The 23,640-nt window shown below is 38.6% G+C and overlaps 1 protein-coding gene across 2 annotated transcripts; it reads right to left on the bottom strand.

The window, feature by feature from the left end:
- Window positions 1–1,995: 1,995 nt before the first annotated feature.
- Window positions 1,996–8,129, bottom strand: LOC103710408 (two-component response regulator ORR23-like). Of its 2 annotated transcripts, XM_008796105.6 has the most exons (7): window positions 7,331–8,017; window positions 6,846–6,998; window positions 6,106–6,519; window positions 5,908–5,984; window positions 4,465–5,485; window positions 4,205–4,356; window positions 1,996–2,311 (listed from the first exon to the last, which is right to left on the bottom strand). In XM_008796105.6, exons 1-7 carry the CDS (start codon window positions 7,449–7,451, stop codon window positions 2,240–2,242), a joined length of 2,010 nt encoding a protein of 669 aa, XP_008794327.1. In that variant the 5' UTR covers window positions 7,452–8,017; the 3' UTR covers window positions 1,996–2,239. The 2 variants fall into 2 exon arrangements, with proteins under 2 accessions (XP_008794327.1, XP_008794326.1); XM_008796104.6 differs by having other exon boundaries at window positions 4,205–5,485; window positions 7,331–8,129.
- Between the last annotated feature and the right edge of the window lie 15,511 nt (window positions 8,130–23,640).

Raw genomic sequence — 23,640 nt, 5'->3', positions numbered from 1 at the left:
AGGCCTGATAGGCGTCGGCCCAACCCGGGCCTCTGCAGCCAACTAACCGAAAGTATGTACCACCCAACCCACAAGTTACTCTCTTAGAGCAATATATGAAGATGTTATGTCCACTATGATTGCACGCTTGGACCATGCCATGGAACATTGTAATTAAATGCTCTCAATGTTAGGTCCTGATTGATGCAAAATATTGTGCCCAATTGTAGCACTCCTTTGTTTTTTTTCTATGGTGGGCAATTGTAACACCTAAAGCATCCTTGGCTGTACAAAATTTGCGCTCGATGGCATGCATGCATGGTTCATAGTTCACCATGATAAAGAAGCTTAGGTATAATAGAAATCTCACCCATCCACACAACTAATGAAAATATGAAATCCTAATGGCACTGCAAAACCAACTCAACTATGATTAATTGGCAAGAGGCGACATTAGTCCATGTCCAATTTAAACAAATTCCTAATTAAAGTTGGGTTGTGCTCTTCTTAATAGAAAAGGTGTTTGACAACTTTTTGGTCTTAAAGCTTTGAAAGAAACATTCCTTCTTGAATTGACTCTAAAAACGTGATGTCTAGTTACTTCTACTTAGGAAAGATCATTTTAACAATATTTAATTATTTTTACTCTTTTTTTTTTTGTTATAATGGATAACTCATACATTTCTAGTGTGAATATATCCAAAAAGTTAAAAGATAAGTTGCAGAGCGCTCTAAGCAACTCTCTCTCACTAACCTATTAAGCCCTCTAGAGTGGTCAGTCACATATAAGCCCACCCAATCTACAGCTCTATTGGTCTCTCTATATACATGCTTGGCCTAAAAAGTGACGTCTCTATCTACCATAATCCGAATATTCCAAAGCAAAGGGTGGCACCCGACTACTCTTCTTCCTTTCAAAACCCTGCCAAGAAGACGTAAACCTCCATCCCACCGGGATAAGGTTCCTTGTCCTCAACATTTCAGAACTAATAAAGCCACCTACCTATCTTTATTACACTGTCATTGTTCAGCTAATAATCCTTTCAACACAGAGTATAGCATTCATCAAATCCAGCATCAGAACCTAGAAGAAGAGCCATTAGCACATACATCTGTAGGTCCTTTAGATGCCTGAATGATTTAAACAACGTCATTACCATATGACCCGTCATTAGGAGCTGGCCCTATCTTTTATTGTGAGAATGTAGGTAGTCCATTTACTTTAGACCATTCACCTAATAAATGCATAATAAAAAACAATCAAGATAATAAAAAAAACAGGGAAGAGTATGTGGTGAAGAGTGGACAGCTACATAACTGTCTCGGCTGGAACTGTTATTAGCCATTAATTGTATCATTACAAGTGTTCAACATCCCACCATTTAAGCATCATGTTGTTGGTGCAATACAAGTGTGTAGCACCAGCTGTTAGCTAGTATTATTTTATAAAAAACAATAACTGTGAAATAACAGCACTGAATCATTTCATTGCTCAGCCAAATACCATAGTTTCTTTTGCAGATTAATTTCTATAAGATATAAAGGTTTAAAATTGGAAAAGTAATACATTATAGTAAATGAATATCAAAAATGTCAAACACAAGCATCGAGATTGTCATATGATGTCACCATTGGGCTTAACTTACATGCTATTATGTACTTTTCTTGTAGCTTTAACACCATCATCAAACTGCTTTTCCCTACAGCTTAAATTCTAATGAGTATCAGAGGGTCGCCGCAGCTCGTGCTCTAATATCTCATCTTTGCATTGAGATGAAAGCCACACAGCCAGGCAGCCCTCTCATTGCCACAAACCTGTCTGCCACCACTATGATACCTGTAAATTGGAACCTGAATGATGAGAGATCAGATTTATGAAAGTCAAGTTGTGCGCTCTGATCTTATGGAATATTCAGCAACATGCAGTAATGGAGATCGCAGTCCCCAAAGCATTGCAAGATTACCTAATTCAGCCATGGAAATCACGGAGACTAGAAATTGGTTCTAAGAGCACAATGCATCCCAAATCACTAGCATCATAATTTATGGAAACCAGCAAATCAAAATCCATGGTTGTGCATCACAAAATTCCAGATGCAAGACCACCTGCTATCTAACAATTCTAGTCTACACAACAATAAATCATTCTAGAGAGAATAGTAGCAGCAATGGCAGCTGGAATCTTGTGCCACAGAGACTAGCAACATAATGTAGCAAACTCCTCCACCAGAAAGCAGCACCAACCAACCTATAAAGGGCTTCACATGCAGGCACCTAGAGAATAGAAGTCGCATCCTATGTCATTATCCATGAATGCAATGTCATCCCTCTCCTGCAGGGCACAAGGTAATGCAGTTAGATGCCTGAGAAACATCACAGCTGCAAATTTTGCAGTACAAAAGTGAACCAAGAAAAATGGAAACATGCAAAGGTAGAAAGGTGAAAAAAAAACAACTCTTAAAATAGAAGAAAGAATATACCTAACCAGATTCTCTTAGAAATAAGCTTTTAAAGATAAATCCAACCCACCATCATCCAAATCATCAAAATAAATAGGAAGAATAAATTGAATTTATATTGTCAGTACTCGGTTTAATTGGTACCTTATGCCAGAATTTAGTTTTGACGTGAAATGAATGCACTCTCACAAGAGAGAATGTCTTTTAGAATGTGGCACTTGATGCTATACTAGCAAAAAATTATGGAAGAGCTCCTCTACCAACATAATCGACCCTGAAGTTTCATATCTTTACAGTGAAAAGGCAACTTATCCTACGGAAAGAAAAGCTCATGTGTATATTAGAATTTTGAGCAGAAAATATATTTCTTCAAATCAACAGTAAAGATGGGAAAGATTGGATGAGCCACCAATGTGCAGGAAAGTAACAGCCACAAATAAAACTGACAAAACTACCTCAACCATATTTCCGCTATCATATCCTAACTTTAATCCAAGAGATACGATCTTGTAACCTGCCAGGTTTCATAACATTCCAAATAAAGCATTTGCACGTTTTACAGAAGTCTCCTCCTAACCACAATGAATCTGTAAACCTCGAATATCATAGCAGTGTTAGATACTCCGAGATTATTTTGAATATTCCATTTTAAAGTTGCATATATTGATAAGAACAACCAAGCCAATGACCCTTGTATGAGGTCTTAATTCATAGTATGTTCATTTGAAAAAACTTTCTAAGAGATATGCTGTTCAGGTATCATAAAAAACTCATCCGCATATACACTACTTCTTTGACTTCATGAATTGCTGAAGGGCCACAACGAAGTAATACTCCAGTAGTAGCGCATGCAATGCAACCTTCTCTGCAGCAAGAAGAGAAGCATAATTTGCAGTCCACTTGTTCAACTTATGTGATGAAATAAATAAGAGGTTGTGGTGCAGCATAAGTATCATGGCTCCAATCAGAAGTCAGCACTCATAGGAGGGCCATGATAACCCTCTATATGCATGTTGATCTGCAAGTAAGTGGTTATTGGTTCACTTCCTAATGAGAAACTTGCATTAACTTCAACAATTGCTCCTCAGGTTGCACAGTGCATAGCCTCAAATAGTTGGCCTCAGACCATCGCAAATAATAAAATATGGAGGCTTTGTACACAAGTATTCCAATCACACTGTTACTTTGGATCCCCATGATGCAATGAAGTCTTACATTCATAACTAATAACCAATAGAGCTTCAACAAAATCTGACAACCAAGCTGGTGCTCATTAACCAAAAAGTTGTTTGCTTGAATTACAACTCCTTGGGTTGTTCAAATTTGTCCCAAGGGCATCCATATCTACTGATTTGTCGGAGCTTGGGTTTGTGATCCCCACTGCTTTGCCATAGAGGAGCACGCCCCTTACAGTGGCAAAGCTGAATAATGCTGGCAGAGGGTTGTGATATGGATTTGGAAGATGAACAGTGAAACCACGGAAAAAGATGGAGGCTGACAGCGATCTATTTTTTAGTTGAAGATTTGGATTCCATTTACTTTAATCTGCAGAGCAGCATCCCAGTTTTTGAATATATGATGGTTTATATTTTATTTGTAGAAACATCAGATATGTTTTTCTTCCAAATAAAACCTTATGTTGAGAACTTTGCTCACCACAAGTAAGCATTTCAGCAAGAAACACACAACCAATAATTAGTGATATTAGACAAGACAAAAAGAGTAACATCTAGAGCAACATGTAAACAAATGAAAAAGGATCATACCGGTTTTATCATGGAATTGACTAGATCGTCAAAGCTGCAACCATTAGAATAAAATCCACCCTGTGATTTTGAAGTTTCCAAAATAGACTCCTCCTTGTGGGTCAACTGGATATTGGTGGTTGGATTATCAATCTTGCAATTCTGTGTAGGATCTGGAACAATAAAATTTGTTTGGCCAACCCCATGTAAGTCCATTTTTTTGTTAAAATGGCCATTGTTCAGTCTCTGACTCTCAGCAATAGGACCAATTATAAGATTACCTGATGACGGAGAATTTAAGTAAGAATTAAGTACAAGATTAGGTTCACGAATATGATCTTGATTTGGCTCCTCCAATTTCTGTTTAGAAACGCCTGCATTTCCGAAGTTCAAGAATTTTGAGTCTCCATCTAAAGCTGAAGGCATTATCATCATATTCGCACCAAAAGACCTGGCTTGGCACTGTACATCTCCTCCAGTCACAGGATCATGCGGAGGTGCTGCTACTACGTTGCTGCAAGAAACGTTCAGAGGATTGTTGACTATGTGCGAGCCTACTGGAACATTGGCTCCCATATTAGCTAAGTCATCATGATGAAAAGGGGCACTCGTAGACAAAGAGTTGGATGTATGCCCAGTTAATGGAACATCACCCTGCCAGGTCTCATTGCATCTACCAAGGTTAGGCACATGGGAAGAACCACCAACACTCACTTGGAAGGGGTCCGAGTTCACAGACATTCCTACAGAAGAGTGATTGCCTAACACCATTGACTGCATATGCTGCTGATGTGCTTGTGATAAGAAAGGATTGTTTGTTACACTGACAGAAATGTTGCTGGAGCTACCAGTAGACAGTCCAGCACCAGAGAAACCACCAGGCAAATGTATATCTGCGTCCTGCATCGTCTTGTGTTGTTGCAATTGGTCTAGCTCCAATGCCGTGGGCATCCCCTGGAGCAAATTCCCATGTTGGCTTCCTGGTAGATCAATGCGCTGAAGCTTACCAAGATCATTGATAGGATTGCTTGTGTTGCCATGGACGCGTCCAGGTTGAACTATTCTAGAGGCAGTAAACCCACGCAGTCCATATCCCGCTGGGTTTGTTCCACTAAGCCCTCCATTTGTTTGGAAAGATGAAAGGGCTGGTAGCTGACCAGAAGCAGACAATGTATGAAAACTTCCATATCCATCCAATGAACCCATAGGTAAATAGGAGTGGTCTCTACCCCCAAAAGCAGCAACCATTTTAGCTTGTTGGCTTGCCACAGCACTAAGTCTTTTAAGGTAAAGCCTATACTTCTGCAACCAGAACATTTGACGGTCAGCTTCAGAGCAAGAATATAGTCCTGTGATGAGAGATGAAACTGTATGAAGGAGGGACGGATAACTATATTTCCTAATTGGAGGGTAATGTTACTAAATGTGCTCCTTTGTTTAAAACCTCGGTCCTTCACTTCTGTAATCATTCAAGAGGACTTGACTAATTAGACAACTCGATACATCTACTAATGTTCAGGGCATCATCAAGTACAAAAGCCCCCATTTATCAGCGCACCAGTACATGAAAGACTTCCCATGGCAACTATTACAATATTTTTTAAGAATGGTAGCAACGACTGCAGTGGACTTGTAGGCAGTGTTAACCCAATACCAACATAGCATGCCAATTCAGAAAAAAAGAGGAGGGGAAAGGAAATCAACAAGCAAAAGAAATGGAGTACCTGTAGGTGGCTTGCAACATTTTCCCTTGTGAGCTTTTCAACATTCATAAGATCAAGTATCCTCTTAGGCACAGCCTCTGTAACAGAAAGATGAACAGAAACATAAGACTTAAGTGTGAATGTTTTCAGTAATACTCAGTCCAGTCCTAACATGAAATGGCAATAAAAAAAAAAACTGTTGTGGCAGGAAAATCTTACTGTCGATTCCCAACTGATTGACGGCAGCTACAAATTTACGGTGCAGATCAACAGACCAAACAACCCTCGGCTTTTTCTGAGCGGATGAATCTGCATTCTCATGCATGTTTTCCTGACCATCATCATCCTCATCCTCATTCTGGTCCTTCCTCTTTCTGTTAAGTTTCCCACCATGATCAGATGATTCACTAGGAATATGATCCTGCCCACCTTCAGAATTTGCATGCTGAGGTTTCTCGGAATCACCCACATTATCATAATTATTGTGATCTCTGTGGTCAAATTTCCTCCTCCTAACTACATGCTGCCATACATTCTTAAGTTCTTCGATCCGAACGGGTTTCAGTAGATAGTCGCAGGCACCATGTGTTATCCCCTTCATCACGGTTTTGGTCTCGCCATTCGCTGATAGCACTGTATTATTGATTTTCTTAGTTTAGCAACTGCATTTAGTATCAACTGAAAATTTCCAGATTCTATATAATTCATAAAAACTAGATCTCAATCTATCAAATAGGTAGTTTGGTGATGCGACAATGCACAATTAGAGTATTAAAAAACATTTTTTAAAACAAAATTCTTTCTTATCGCTACTAAACACATTCCACCTATAAACCTACTTGTCACACAGACACAATACACACTCATCATTAAAGATAAAGAAATTTTGAGTCAAAGAAGATTAATAGTATCCTTGTTATTAGAATGATTGGTAAAATGAGACAATATCCAAGACTTACTGATGACCGGGAGGTCCATTTCGAGGCCCACAAGCTCCAGCAACTTGAAACCATCCATGTCGGGCATATGGACGTCGCTGATGACCAGATCAAACCTGTCCCTGTTCTCCCTCAGCATCTTCAGAGCCGTGATCGCCTGATTAGTCGTCGTGACTAGAAGAACCAAATGAACTAATATTTAAGCAGATCCCAGTTAAACTGTAAAAAAGAGAGAAAGAAAAAGAAAGAAAAGAAAAGAAATCCGAACTTGACCCAGACCAAAGAAAATTAAGACACCAAATATATATACAAATCAAGAGTCAAAGGAAAACACCCCATCAATTAACACAATCAAGATATCAAATGCAAATCAAGCTCAAATCTTTTCATGTGGAAACCTACTAAACTGTACTAATTTGTCACTTGATGACTAAATTCGAAACCAGCATCGACAAAACTAAACGAAGAGAGAAGTAAAGAGGAAAAAGGAGTAAAAAAGATCCAACCTTGATACTGGCAGCGGCGCAGCAGAATCTCCAACAACTTGAGGCAGGTCGGATCATCGTCTACGGCCAGAACCCGCATGCCGACCGGAAACTGGTCTTTGGCCGCACCTTCTCTCCCCATGCTCCCCTTCCTCTCTTCTACCGTCACCTCCTCCAATTGTTTCCGCCCAAAAAAAAGCAAGGAAACAAAAGAAAAGGATCACCTTGGAACTGAACACAGAGCTGCTTCAACTCTCAGAGCACCTAAAAAGTCCTTCACTCAACCTTCTGAACTCCCTTTAGGAACCTAGAAAGAGCTCCAAGAGAACCCCATGGCAGACAGAAAAAGGAAGTGTGAAAGAAATCAAAGGGAAGAAGAGAGAAGAGTAGAAAGAGACCGTTGAGATCCCGAGTCCCTCCTCGATACCAGACCGAGAAACAGAGCGAAGAGAAGGAAAGATGAAGGCTTTGAAAGGAATCAAAGGGAACATGGGTTGGCAGAGGACATAGACGGAAAGGGTTGATAGAAAAGAATGTTTTATGGGAATTGGAAGGGAGTCAAATGGGGAAAGCAACAACAGAGATTGGTAGCGGTGGAGTTGAGACCTAATTTCTTTTTAGCTTTATTTCTTGATTTTTTCCCCTGCAATCAATTGAGAACCCAAGCAATAATTTCTAGAGCAGGAAAAGCTGGAATCTAGGGAAGCTAGTTAGCCGAAGGAAATTAGAAAAACAAAAAAGGATAGCTTTTGTTTATTTAATTAATTTTTTGACAGCTTTTTCTAAAGATGTTATTGATGCAGTATGCCCCATGAGCCATATTTATTACATTTAAATACAAACGAGATGTTACAATTAATAACATATAGCAATTATACTATTTTATACCCATTTTTGTGAGAATAATTTTTGATAAATACCAGGAATCAGTAGCGCGTGGAATAATTTATGTCCGTGCGAGTCTTGTGTTGAATACTAGCTTGTATAAATATTTGTTTAGGATAATTTGATTAGATAATTAGATATCCAAATTATAGGATGACGAAAAACCTAGACACTTGATTCAATCTCTCGAAATGCACTTCCAGTTAATGAGTGCTTCATGATTGATGGGGTTTTATTTTTTATTTTTTTCGATTCCACGAGGACTTGGTGGGATAAAAAATAAGGATAACTATACTTAAATCCATGAGTTTGATCTGTCACACGGCTTAGTATGGCGTTTCCTGCGGTCGCTATCATTCTTTGTACCAGCTTCGAGACTCCACAAATCCTGCCAAGGGTTGAGGTAGGTTCATGTCCTACCTACTAGTGCTTTGCTGCTTTTGTTTTTCTGTTTCTTTTTTTTTCCCCAAATTGAAGCAGTGGTTTCTCCCGCTTTTGTGATGTGGGGCCATGTCACGGTCAACCATTAAATGCTGTTGTACTTCGATGAAGCTTTTTCTTTAACGCATATTATTAAACATGCCAACTAAACTTGTTTAGGTGGTGGTTTATATTTAAAAGACAAATGCAATGTTAAATGGTACTTATATCCTCGTGTGCTTTTAAATTATTGAGCAAGAACGAGTGAAACGCTGAGCATAATGAAAATAAATATTGTGACCAGCTCCGGAGGCAGTCCCTTCTAGGGTCCCATACAGCGAAATCTCAAAAGCTGTCGGATGGGATTATTGTGACTCTGAAATTAGGAAGCTGTAATTTTAATATTTTTTATAAGTATAATTAACAGATTATTAGGATGATTTTAGAAAGAAATGGGCTTGTATGGATCTCATCTGTAGTATATACTAGCATTGACTCTACAAAAAAGAGGGTGCTATGGGGCGAGGTAGCCCATCTGATTTAACAGGTTCAACGGTAGTCGCGGAAATTTTAATTGTATTGATAGCCCTTAGGAGAAACGAGGGAAAATGCTCTCACTAACAAAATTGAAGTTCGAGAATTTCAAAATTTCATCATGGCCAATGGCTTAGTTGATCTCAGGTTTACGAGACCGAGATTTACTTGGTACAATAATCGGTTGGGCCGAGCGAGAGTTTGGGAGAGGATGGACAGGGTGTTCGCCACAACTTGCTAGATTCAGAGATACTCGAACTATTATGTGAGCCATCTGCCAAGAATAAGCTTAGACTATTGCCTTATCCTAGTTAGTACTTCTTCCTTTACCCTCTATCATTGTCTGTTTCGATTTGAAAAGATTTGGCTCTCATATCCTTGGTCGTAAGATATTGTATGGGAGGCGTGGCGTAGTTTGTGTGGAGGGATGCAATGTATAGGGTGACCCGTAAATTAGAGATGAGTAAGCATCCACTACGCATGTGGAATCAGAAAGAGGTGGAGGAACATATTCAAAAGAGTAGGGGAGGCAGAAGAGTAGGGGAGGCAGAAGCCTTTATTGCCAACCTCCAGTCTCAAAAGGAGCAGCTAGTCATGTATCACTTGCTCCTCTGGTAGCAAGAGATCCTATGGAGGCAGAAATTGAGGATATACCAACATCTGGAGACAGAGAAACAAAATCAGTAGCATCAAAGATAGAAGTAGGTAGATGACAAACGGCTCTGATACCATTAGGAGAGTTTTGGAGCAGTTCTTTAGATCCACGTGGACGGATCAATTAGGTGGTAGAGGATCGCCTATCGAGAGCCTCTGGTCCTTGGCCAAGGATAAGGCCTAGGGCTAGATGGATTTCCTCCAGCCTTCTTCGGAAGGTATTGGCTTATCATTAGGCAGGATGTCACCGTGGCTATCCAGTAGTTTTTCATAACAGCAATGATACCTCGTAATTGGAAGCAGACCTTCATCACCAAAATCTCAAAGAGGCAGGATGCCATGGAGCCGAGCCATTGTCGATCGATCAATTTTTGCACTATCTTGTATAAGGCTTATCAATCCTAAGCAAGAAGCCTTTGTTGGTGGACGCAACATTACCGACAATGTTCTTATAGCCCATAAGTTTATGTTCGACCTTTAAAGAGCTCTGAGCCGGAGAATTTTGATGGATGTCAAGCTTGACACAGAAAGAGCCTATGACAGAATGAGCTGGAGCTTTTTGACTCACTCTTTGGAAAGCTTTGGATTTCATGAGATATAGATCAGATAGATTTTCGGGTGCATTTGGGCACCTTTCTTTGCCATTTTAGTGAATGGTACACCACAGTTTTTCGAGTCTACCGTTGGACTGTGGTAGGGTTGCCTGCTCTCACCCCTTCTGTTCATTATCTGTGCTGACACCTTGTTCAGAGTGCTCTGGTATGCTTCTGAGCTCAAGTTTTGGAGGCTATAGGCTGGTGTCGGATTCTATTCAGATCTCACATCTTTTGTTTGTCGATTATTACATGCTTCTGGTTTCTAGAGGAGCATAGTGTGGCTTCTAGGCAACAGATCAATCTGGCCAAGTCAGCTATCTACTTTAGCCCGAGGATTAAGCTACGACTGAAGGCTTCCATTAAGGAGATTCTGGAAGTGGGTGAGCAGAAGGGCACCATGAGATATCTAGGAGTTTCCATCAATAGTCATCATCAGGAATCTTCCACCATTGAACAAAGCATTAGGCACAGGCTTGAGAGTTGGCAGTCGAGCGTTCTATCTATGATGAGCATAGAGTCACTCTTGTTCGATGAGTACTCAGCTTGATCCCGGTTTATCTGCTATCCAACACCATCATGCCTCTGGCACTTCTGAGGACCTCGGAGCAGATGTTCAGGAGTTTTATTTGAGGCAAGCGGGAGGATATAAGCGGCATTCACTTACTGGCATAGGATGTGGTTTGTCAGCCGACCAATAGTGGCAGGCTGGATGTTCACTCTATGACAGCGAGGTGAGAGATCCTTGTGGCCAGATATGCAGCCAGGTACCTCTTGAAATCTAAAAGTCTTTGGTGCACTCTAATGAGGGCCAAATACGAGGCTCCGGCTGTTGTGCCCGATTTTCACACTGTGTGCCACAACTCCTTCATTTGGAGGGAGATCTGTGCCCATGCCTTGATAGTGCTCCCTTCGATCAAATGGGCAATTTGAGATGGGTGGGCTATTAATGTGCTATAGGACAAATGGTTGACAGAACAGCCTCTCGGACGGTTCCTTACCATGATCGACCCTGTGTGTTTGGCCGGATGTAGAGACTATGATTTGATCATCCCAGAGGAGAGAAGATGGAATGAGGGTCTTATTCGACGTGCTTTTGGAGAGCAGTTGGCTGAAAAAGTCCTGGCATTACCGATCCCCATGAGGGAGACCACAAATAGGAGGGTCTGAAGAGCGATTGAGAGGTCGAAGATAAGCGCTCGAGGCCTACATGATGTGGTCAGCGGGAGGATGACTCGACTGATTGATGGAGGTTGGATCTAGATGATGCGCAGCCACCCCCATATTGCCTTGTTCATCTAAAAGGTGGCATGGGGATGTTTGCCAACTAGGAGTGTGCTGGCCAGAAGGAAAGTGAGAATCACTACATCCTGCGAGGGATGCCCTGATGTGGAGAAGTCTGTCAGCCATGTTCTTTTTGGATGCCCACGGGCGGCCCAGATTTGGAGGTGCACTCTGGATTCATCTAGCATGCCACAGTTTGTGTCTGTAGAGGATTTCTTAGGCCATCTGAAGGAGTCCCTGCGTAGACGCAGCACTGTGGAGTAGCATATCAGATGTGCCTATATGGCCTATTATATTCGGCCTGACGGAAACACCCGGATCTTTGAGGACAAAAGGATGCATCTGAGGATAGTGATAGATAGAGCACTACTTCATGCTGTTGAGATCACTAGGACTACTGCGGTGGTTTCATTTAGGACTGCTAGGGACATCTGGGACTCCCACTCAGCTTTTACGGCGATCAAGGTTGCCTTTGTTTCCTTAGAGCTCACACCTCTTAGTTTTCTTAAGGTGAACTTTGACGGTAGTGTGTCCAAGGGTAAAGGCAGAGGAGGAGTAAGCTTTGTGATCGAAGGTTATGACTTTAGACTCGTCGCAGCCGGGGGACGATTCATATTCGACGTAACTATCATCAGAGCAGAGCTAAAAGCTGCATGGGAGGACATACACAGGCTTTTGAGAGGATGTAGCTCCTTCCGAGCCATTCATGTCTATCGAGAGGCAAATAGTGCTGCTGATGGTCGCCTCTTTTGCTACACAATACTCGAGAGGGTTCTTTTGAGAGAATGACAAGCCTGTTTCATTTCCTCTTTACCAACTTTTTTTTTTGATTTTATTGGTTGTATTCATGCATGATTAGTATAGGTTGCCATTGTATCAAAAAAAAAAACAAAAAAAAAACAAATTTTTGTGCAGCATGAAATTATTTGTATTGCAGGCCTCTTGTTAAAAAATCATTGACACATCACATGAAATCTGGTAGGGACAGATAATGGGCATCATATTGCGTTCACATGCCACGCATATCCAATATTTTTCCCCCTCTCTGTAACATTGTAGATTGTTCCCTGATGAATAATAACTCATTCAAACATGCATTTCTCTAAGCACCTGTGTGGTTGTTTAAAAAATATTGATTCATGTTTAAAAGAGAATCTTTTGTGATAACACTTGCATTATAACGTGGCTTTATAGTAAATACCTCCAATTATTAATGCATGATTCCTTTCTTCTCTCAATGTAGACCCACTTTCCAAAGCAGAGTACATGTACTTGAAAAGAAAATCCAACTTCTTGATTCCCTTGGCAATTAAATTTATCAAAAATTAATACGAAGTCGGGCAAAGTAAACAGTACTAAACTGTAAAGAAATAACAGGAGTAAATATTCATAGATAGGGGGTTGTTGCGAAGGGAAATGGTAACCCTTTCAAGCAAAATAAAACACCTCCCACAGGCCACAGCTCACGAGCGAACCGGCCGAACCCGGCCCACATGACGAGATCGTTCATCATTCATCATCTCTGGACCAACGGCGGGCCCTCGCGCCTTGCGCGACGCCCTCTCGTATTAATTAATATCGAGTTAATTAAATAACGGAAGAAGGGCCCGACGCGTTTCGGGCCGTGCCCGGGGGGTGGGGCCCACGCGATATCAGCTGACGTGGAGTGAACCCGACGCGGTCGTATCCTCGCTGGCTTCCTCCGGGATTTGCTTGTCCGCTTCGTCCTCCTGTTATCCACCGCACACGTGTCCCGACTTCAGAGAAGGATCTTTTCTGGACTGTTGGATCGGGATATAGACTGGCGCCAGCTGGTAAACCGCGTTTCCGAGACGATGTCACAGTAGCATGCATGCGGGAAGTCAAAATCTGTCGTCCACCCTTATGCGTTAAGTTAATGGTACGGTTTTTTTAATTTTCATTTTTAATTTTACATGGAATATGATTATAACCAACAAAACCAGAAAACAAGTGGCTACAAAGAGGCTCCATGCAGGCACTTGATCCACTAGATAAAACCTCCGAGTAATGTACATTAAAGAAAGCAACTCAGTTAGCAACATAATTTGTCTTTCTATAATTATATATATGGTTAGATAGGAAATTATTGCAGCCATGCCCATAATAACGAACAATTCGGGGAGTATATCCGTTGAATTGTAGTATACATAGATATAGAATGAGAGGTATTTCTAACTCATTATAATCACTGAAATAGAATATAATACAGATAGCCATTATTTACCTTACTGATTAAAAGTTATGTTTATAAATCCAACTCAAATAATAATGCTATTTTACTGCTGTTGTTTCTTATTTCTATGTAATAAATGATAATAACGAAGATTGAAAGAGTAGTTAGATAAAACATAGTGCAGACAATAATATATTTAGTATAGCAATTTGAATGCTGTTATCCTTCTCTATTCTAGTTCTTATTCAGTTCTTTGGCTTTTTCGACGCTTGATATCTTGTATTCAGTGCAAATTAGATTCATTTTTACTTTCTGTATGATAAAAGGGCTCCCTAGAAAATTTCTTTAAGACTGTAACCTTTTTTTTTGTTTTACATAATAGATAGTGTTTCAAAAAAGATCGGCCTATAATAAATGTTGTTATTTAAACTAATAATAAAATTAATACATACTTTGCGACTAATCTTATCTTTTATTTGCGAATATATATAAACAAGATTTTTATTTTGCCTTTTTTTTAGCATCTACTTTTTTAAAAAATAAAAATTAAATAAAAATAAGGCTCTCACTCGTCGCTACTAACACATTACTAAATAGAGTTCCTCAATCTTGTAACTTTTAAAAAAAAAATTAAAATGGTTAATTACTTAGTATATATTATCTAGCCATATGGTGTATATTGGTAAAAAATATATGCTAAAAATTCTGTATCAATTTATCTGAAAATGTGTATTTAATCACTACTGAATGTGTATCAAAAAAAGTTTGCAGTATATATTAAAAAATTGACGATGCATATCACCAGCTATATAGTGTGCATTAATGAATAAGATATTTTAAAAATTATGTATTAATTTGTTTAGAAGTATGTATTAAATTACTAAATGACTAATTTGTTGAGTATATATTATTGACTATACTCTGTATACTGATGAACACCATATTTTAATAATTGTATATTAATTTATTTAGCTGTGCGTGCTGATTTGCTAAATAACTAATTTATTTGATATGTGTTATTTGGTTGTACATTTTATACTATATATATTTTTTATTATTTTAATTATAGAGCTCAGGACTTTATTAATAAATAGGACCTATAATTTTTATTTTTTCATACGTACATTAAAAAAAAATTGACAAAACCGAAAGTTTGTCCTTTCTTTTTTTTCCTTGGTGCCCGTTCCGTACGATTTTGTTTGGATCGGACGGTCCGGTGCCGTTTGATTTGCTGAAGATTGCGTCCTCCTACTTTTCGTGCAAGTGTACGTACGAGGGAGCGCCTCAACAGCGCGCGCGGAGGTGTGGTGGGGCCACACCACACGCACGAGTAAAGCTCGCCGAGGCCGAAAACTGAATCCGGGCTCGTCAGAGTGGGTAAAATCCAGAAAAGGCGAGGACAAGACTCAATCACTACGTGGCAGGCTAGTAGGTCTCAATTGAGTTTCGGAGAGCTGAACGTTTCCCCTAATGGAGGGCAAAATTTAACACGTACATCACAGTACAAGTAGAGCACCAGTCTGCCCTTCACAAGCATTCGAGAAAGGAAAGCAAAAAAGGAGATGGGTCTTTGACTGGGTTACATTTTTTACCCTAAAGTTGTAATAAAAGTTATTCTCAAACATCCCTAGTCTCCCACATTAGGGGGAAAATGAGATCTGGATCTAGATCTCTGGATGCAACTATTACAAACTTTACCACAAAGCACGCCTGCACTTTCCAATTAAAGATCTTGAGGGTTTCCTAGATTTCATAGAGGAGGACCTATGTCATTCAAAAGAGCGTTGATTCCGGGGTTTTGAGGAATTTAGGAAGTGTGATGCTTTAAATTATAGTATTCCACATTTCTATCAATTCATAGAGTTTCTGATGCATTGATATAAAACATTTGATGATAGAAAAATATATGAATAATCTTTCCACACACAAATATTGCATGAGGCATGTCAATGCGCGTGAATGATTTTATATTGAGTGTTATGCTAGAAAATTCACTTTCTAGATCCGAATTGAGGACCTTTCCGATGTAGATATGAATAGCAAAAATCAGAGACCTAATCATCCCCCATGATGGATATTTGGAGACTCGAACCGAACCTTACTTCATGTTCTCCGAGGCATGTCTTCAAGAAGACTAATAGGGCGGAGCTATGGGAGACCTCCTTTATTTTATCAGGCTACCTTCAGGATATTATAGTGATTGATACAGGTGAAAGTATTTATTTAAGAACTTTGTAAAGCAACTGAATCGGCAAAAGAAGAAGAAGAAGAAATTGTATAGAAATTTTAAGGGCAGTGTTTATTTGGTAAGAAGACCATCAATAAAATTTTCAACACACAGATTGGCCTTAGTTGTAGAAAATAAGTATACATCTAAGCTGTTAAGTGTTAATATGTGGCAACATAGAGCTCAACTCTAGATTTCCTTCGTAAGACAACAATTATACAAGGAATCTTTTCTCTAGTTTTTTCAATCATCAACAATAGCCTATTTAGGTATTGTCCATTCATCTATCCATGCATAGAGACATAATACTAATTAACATGGCCATAAAAATATACTGTATGTATGTATATATTGCATGTTTGTATGCAAGTATGTATTTGTATCTTGAGATGAAATCATGTTGTTTTATAGACCAAATGACTAGCCCCAATCAAAGACTCATCAAGCTGAGACTCGGGCTTAAGTCCAAGGCAACTTCTGGTTTAACCAAGCCCATCCAATTTCATTTCCTCATTGACGCCATGAAAACCAAGGCATGAAAAGGCTATCTTTTCTGGTTGGTGGAACCATCTCACAATTTAAAATCAATCGATCATGCTCGAAATAAGAAAAAATGAATCTAATCAATATAAAAGAAATTAGATCGAGTAAGCTGTCCACAGCGTGGCTATCCCATCCATCCCCTACGTTATTTAATCTTCCCACTACCCTTATCTCAAGCTTCTTATCTCCATTGTAGTATTTATATTCTTTGCTTTCTGAAGTGGCACAAACTTGCTTGAGTAGCATGATTGGTTAGGCGAGTTTAATAATAAGCAAAGTTGAAGCTCAACTAAAGATGCCACCACTTTTCTAAGGTGGGGGTGAACCCAACTCAACCCTTTAGTACTAAAATGCTGAAAATCTTGTACTTCCTCACATGGACTACTGTTTGCCTAAAGATCGCAGCCTTGTAATTGTGCCCTCCCAATAATTCATATTGGGATCATATAATCCTGCTTCAGGAGAGAGAGGGGGAAGCTGGAAGCACAAATACAGTAATATTTCTTGGACTCTGAGGGTTGCATGAGATTTTTATATGTTAACTTGTGGTCCATTTGTTATCCTCAAGATTTAGCAAGTGCAAGCCTGATAAGGGTGGTCCCAACATTACAGCAGTATCAAGACTTGGTTAATAGAATAACGGGATACCCTACGGCCATAGCTTTTCTCATTCATTGATGGATATATATATATATAGATATATTTAGCATTGGAATTCTCACCATGGTAATTGAAATCATAACCTTCTCCATATTTTAACACTTGCCCTCAAGTTGGAGTGTGAATCTCAAGAACACCCAACTGGCTGCTCAAAGATTCGAGTTGATCCTTCTGACATGGCTCGGTGAAGAGAGATGCCATTTGGTTTGAAGTGGGAGAGACAACTAAATCAAACTTTTGATGAGGAGACAGAAGGTCATAAGAGATGGTGGAGCTTGTACTTTTGTGAGAACCGATGAGCTTGTTTTGAATATAGGAATCATCTTGAAGGTAGGATGATGGTTTTCCTAGTTGAGTCCAATGAGGAATTTGTAGGTCATCAAGCATTGGATTAAGGTGCTCAAATGGAGGTGGTTCAGGTTGAGTTGATAGAGTACTTGAAGGAGATGAGATAATTAATGGAGCAGATAGAATTAAAGGTGGAGTTACAAATTTGGTAAGAAAGCTGCTATGTCACAACAACCAATAAGAAAGCTATTACCCAGCAGAACTTAAGTTACAGAAACACGACCTCCGCCATAATTTAATTTTTAACTCACGTCTTCTTCATTAAAAAATCACGGTTGGTTTCAGTGGACGCTCCTTTAAACATGCCTTACTTTATTTGCAGCTTGAAGAAATCCAACATTATTTATACGGTGATCTGAACTCTGGATCAGAGCTAAAATAATTAATTTTGATGAGCCACGATGAATGAAGTGGAGGGTGCAGATCAGATGAGAACTGCATCGGACATGATATAAATTTGAAACTGAACCTTTATTAAATCTAGTTTTCAGAGTCTAACCTAGACCTAATCCACTTAATGAAGTATGGTGATGCCAGGTTCATCTAGATTTGGTTAGGTCTATCCATGTTATTAGGTTGTGTTGGTTTAATTTCATTTGACCTGTTACAAATATAATTGAAAAATTAGGTTCCATTAGTTTTAACCCTAGGGTTTGAACCTAGCACATCAGCACCTCGAGAGGTCACTGGCCTGATGGATTCTAGTCAAGGATGGGGGTCGTTTCTTTCATGCCAAAGAAGAATTCACCCGTACATGTGGATGAATGAAGAAGTTTAAAATATTTTGAGGTCTGTGTAGGGTACGATTCAATTATCAACATCATGAAAGAAGATCAATCATTCTTTCGCACGAAAAATACAACCAGAACCCTCCAGCCAATGCTGACCCTTGCCCAGCCTACACACGCAACATTGACCTTCCTAATATACAAGGTGCAAGGATGAGTAGTAGGCACCAAGCTAATTGCATCAATAAAGTACAAACAGGCTAATTTAAGTGCGTTCTAGAAAGAAAGGCGTACACATAGCTGTGATCCCTGACTAAAAGCTAGTTATGGTTTTGGTTTTGTAGTATAGTTCCTGTGGTCCCGAAGGCCTTTTAGCGTTGGGCTGAACCATTCTCTCCCCTTCCATGCCATTATGGTGATCCCTCTTTTGGAATCTTTCGCATGCATCCAGTGGCATAAGCTTTTCTAAAAAGTGGGATGAGTTTTTTTTGTTCTGAATGGGTGGTCTTCTTTTCAGCTGTGCTGAAATTATCTAAGTGGTCCATACCTAGGGAGAAAGGATGGTGGCTGCTTGATGCTTAGAAGGCCATGTTTGTTTGTCCATATCATTAGAAGGTGTGCGCTTGGCATGACAATACATTCATGCACCTTAATTCCTTGCAAAAACAAAACAAAAAAAAAAAAACTAGTTAACATGTCTTGCATTAGGGATAAAAGTAGATCGGATAAATTCACCCGTATACGTTTTCATATCCGAATCTATCCGAATATAGATAGAAATTCAAGCATTCAACTAATATTTGTATCCATATCCCTAAAAAAAAAATAGATATAAATATGGATAGATAACTATCCGATCGGTATCCGAACATCCAATTCTATTTGTAATGCTATTTAATTTTATATAGTATTCATAAATTTTTAAGAAAAATAAATGACCATATTAATATATTATTAACTTAATTATCCCATGCTTGCTAATATCTTTGATTCTATGCTCTAAAGTTTTGTTATCCGAATTATATATGTATTTATGTCAATGCTTCTGGTATCCAATTTGTATCTGCATCCGTTTAAAACAAATATAAATATGAATTTTTGCATCCGAGTAGCATCCCTATATGTGTCTGTATTTATCAAATAAAATAAATGTGAATATGAATATACTAGTATTTGATCTGTATCTGATCCGATTTCAGCCCTATTTGGCATTTTATGGGTGCATTAGGTTAATTCAGCAAGCAAATGGAGAGGAGTATCTATAATACGGTCAAGCGGGTTACATGTTAGACTTTCATATCCGCATTTTGAGTATGATCACATTTGAGTGTGCTAATTAGCAACCATGTCGCCCTCTTGATTTGAGCACGATGGACTTAACCCGGTGGGAACAAATTCAGGAATTAATTATGTGGAAATAAATGATGCGCTCTTGTATAGCTAATTATTGCAGTTGAGAAAGAGTTGGTGAGTGCATCTCATATCATTAACCTTGCATGACAATATTTGATGCTCAAGTTATTCCAACCATGAGCTTGGCGAAATTATAAATGATTCGTGAAAACTTACATGAAATATAACCTAACATGTTGAGTTCAGTTTAAGAATTACATCTGGCCTAGCTCTTGCAAAGGCCACATCGTCATTCGATCAAGGTGGTGATGGGCCGGTATGCCCTATGAAGTTGTCAACGGGCCGGTTACCAGCTTGCAAGCCCAAAAGCTAAGCAAGGTAACAGCTCATGGACTGGGCCCTCGGCAAGAAGCTGTTTCACCTTCACTACATGAATGGGCCTCGGCTTCACCGTCAGGCCCAATGGACTACAAGAATCGTGCAATGTATAAAAGTATTCGCTTAATGCGAACGCAATCAACTAGTTTTTTGGTAGACAATTGTCTAGTTATTTGACTACTAAAGATTATTACTAATTGACCAGTTGTATTGTTTAGCAGTATATGATCATCATATCTGGTTTATGAAAATTAGCCATCAAAGAAAAAGCAAGCAGCCTTTTCTGGACGAAGGCAAAACTCCACCCAACGATGAAATGATTCGAAATCGTTAACATTATTATGATATGAGCTGGGCCTCTTTGATTGGGCACCGACGTATTTGGTTGTCTTGCTGGAACGTATTTCGCTCAAGATATTTCAGTGCCCATTGCCTAAACTCCGGGCATCTATTAGGTCAGGGCATACTTGGTTGGAAGGAGTTGGGCTCTAAAATAGAAATCAAAATCATTGACTTCCATTTCTGTCATTTAGTTGGGGGAGCCTCATTCCGATTTTAATTCTCAAGGGGAATAGCATATCTCAATCTCCCAAAACTCAATCACGACTCTACTATGGTATTCAAATTCTATTCCAATTCCGATTTCAATTTCAATCACGAATAAAGTAGGTCAAGGTATATGGCTACTTCGATTCTCATTCTGATCTCGATTCTGGTCATTTATCAAATACACTCTCAAGTTGTCTCAAAGTGGGAGATCACTTTGGACAATCAAATGCCCAAAGTCACTTCCTACACAACTAAAATAACTCAACTTCATATACGCACTCATAGTCATAACAGCCTTTTATGGGTAGAAATATCCGAACTTCTAGGACCATAAAATTAGATGGGAGAAAAATTATAAATTTTTAAGAAAATACTTTAAGACATGTAGTGCTACTACTTTTTTTAAAGCTTTATCCATCCTCACCAATCTAGTGGGCAAAAAAAAATTCAATACGTCCCTAAGATGCAATGGAACCTAATGTTTGATTGCATTTGAACCAGCTAAATCCAATCACTGAACATTCACTAGTATTTGATACTAGTTTTATTAAATAATATTTAATTTTGTTCTTTCTAAATAGGCACATCACAAGCAATTTTCTTAAATAATAGTTAGCTTTATTAGTTGATATTTCAAATTTTAAAATCTAAACTAATTCAAATTAAATCAATCTGATTAATTGCCTTCATAGTTGCTCAACCAAAAATTGTTTTTATTTTTTGCTATATATAGAATTATATTTTTTTCTCTTTATTTTGAAAATATACAACAATCCCCTACCATTTTCAAAATAAATTAAATTTGCTTGATCTTTGATAACTTAAGAATCTTATGCATAAATAACGGTATTTTGCAATTTGAACCTTCACTCAGTGAGGACCAGTTAGAGCTAGTCAGAATGGTATGGTAGATTATTCTTTGAATCGACGATTTTATTTTGCTTAATTGAACATATCTCGTACATAATATTTTTACACCGGTGAATGCTCAACATAGGCTGATTTTTTATGTATCCTTTGATGATTGCTTTATATCTGCGTCCTTTCATGATTGCTCCAAGAGCCAAGCCTAAGCCATGAGAAGCATATTTCTATTACAGATGTATTAAAAGTATTTAACTCGACCTTCCTTTTATACATCATGGGTACCTAGCACTTTGACATATAAAGGACTTAAAAATTAGATTGTAGTGCTTGCGATCACTTGTATAATGTTGTCTCATTGAATGCAAGGCTTGATGTTGTATCGAGTGTTGAGTCGAGTTTCCAGAATTAGTGATTTTGAACTATGGAGGTAAATCTCATCTCTTTTGATGTTTTGAATATCAAATCTCTTGTAAGTCTTTGCCGAATGGATCTGCCAAGTTTTGACTTGATCTCACAAAACGAACAATAATCACTTCATTCGTAATTAATTGTCTTATATAGCTATATCCTATTCAGACTTGTCTGTACATTCCATTATATATTTGATTATATGTTCTTTATGATATGGCTTCACTATCACAATGTATTGATACGAGTGAGAATGATTTCGACCGTAATAAAATCTCATATAACAAAATTTATCATAGCTCATGTTTTTTGAAAATATTTTAAAACTCTTATATATCTACTTAGCTTTCCATCTCAAAAGCAATATCATACCTTGTGCTGCTTGTACATGAAGTGAAATCATGCATTACAGGCGCGAAGAACATGTGATGTCGGGAAGGTTTGCCGACATTATTTAAAGTTAACAAATTCTGCTTCTACAGCCATGTTTTATTACTAGTGCGGATAAATTTGTTATATATAAACCTTCTCAATCTACATCTTTTCTCTTTTTGCAACGTGAAGAATATTGATTTGGTGTTATTTTCCTAAAGTTCCCTATGCACATGTTTTGATTAGTAATATCCAAATAGTTTTGATTTGGGACTTTTTTTTGTTTTTGAATAAGGTAGATTACACTAAAATGATATGTTCAGCTTTACTTTTCTAATATGATATAAATTATTATTAGTTTAAAATTCCTTAAGACCTTGGTTTGATAAAATTTGAATCATCTTAAAATTTTTCAATTAAGTTAGAACACGGTTCCTAATTGCACAATGGTAGGTGATAAGGATTATGCTAGAACTTCAACTATAATAGGAAGGTAAAATAATAGCTATGAATATAGGAATCCGGTCTAGAGAGAATTGATCTCCGGTGCATGCTGTGAGATAAGGGAGATTTCACTTGCGTCGAAATCTATGATGCAAGGTATGTTCTCAATCCATGAACATGAGATTGTTGCATGATTCCTTGATTACCGATCATATTTATATCAGTTTTGTTGCATGTTTAATAGAGGTTGGTAGTATAAATTTCTATGTGATTCAGCAACCCATACAAAAATTAATATAAATCAGGGATGACACACTAATGAACATAAATAAATTGATGTTTAGCTGGGCATCTTGTCAGCGACCGGGACGGAGCTCAGGGCAGCTTGGAAAGGCATCTTCTATGCAAGAAGAGTGCTGAGGGCGGAATGCATCCTTCTCGAAGGGAATTCTGCGATGGTAATCGATTAGATTTAGGAGGAGAAAAGGAAAGAGATGGCAACCCCTTGCTTCGCGATCTTCGACGAATGGTAGAGAGCTGCAGCACTTTTCGGGCTGTACACGTATATCGGAAGGCGAACGGGGCCGCCGATTGGGTCATTTCCTATACTACCCAGCATTCAGGAGAGATCTTTTCGACTGACCAGGAGATTATTCCTCCAATATTGAGTGATAGTTTTTTTTTTATTCTACTGGTTGCACCTACGCCAAATGCCAAAGTACGCTGAGCAATCATTGTACCAAAAAAAAAAAAAAAAAAAAAAGAAGAAAGGAAGAAAGTGAAGTCAGCATCTCCTGATCACTTTACAACTAGAACCCCGATTGGGTCCCAGATCTGCTGTTGTTATTGCAATCTTTATAAACAAAAGTCGGCAATTATCGTGCCGACGT

The sequence above is a fragment of the Phoenix dactylifera genome, chromosome 11 (assembly GCF_051530095.1).
Source record: "Phoenix dactylifera cultivar Ajwa chromosome 11, Ajwa_hap1_PhDact_Kaust_v1.1, whole genome shotgun sequence".
NCBI classification, from domain to species: Eukaryota; Viridiplantae; Streptophyta; class Magnoliopsida; order Arecales; family Arecaceae; genus Phoenix; species Phoenix dactylifera.
The sequence above is the reverse complement of the archived record's forward strand: the minus strand, read 5'-3'. Positions and strand labels throughout refer to the sequence as shown.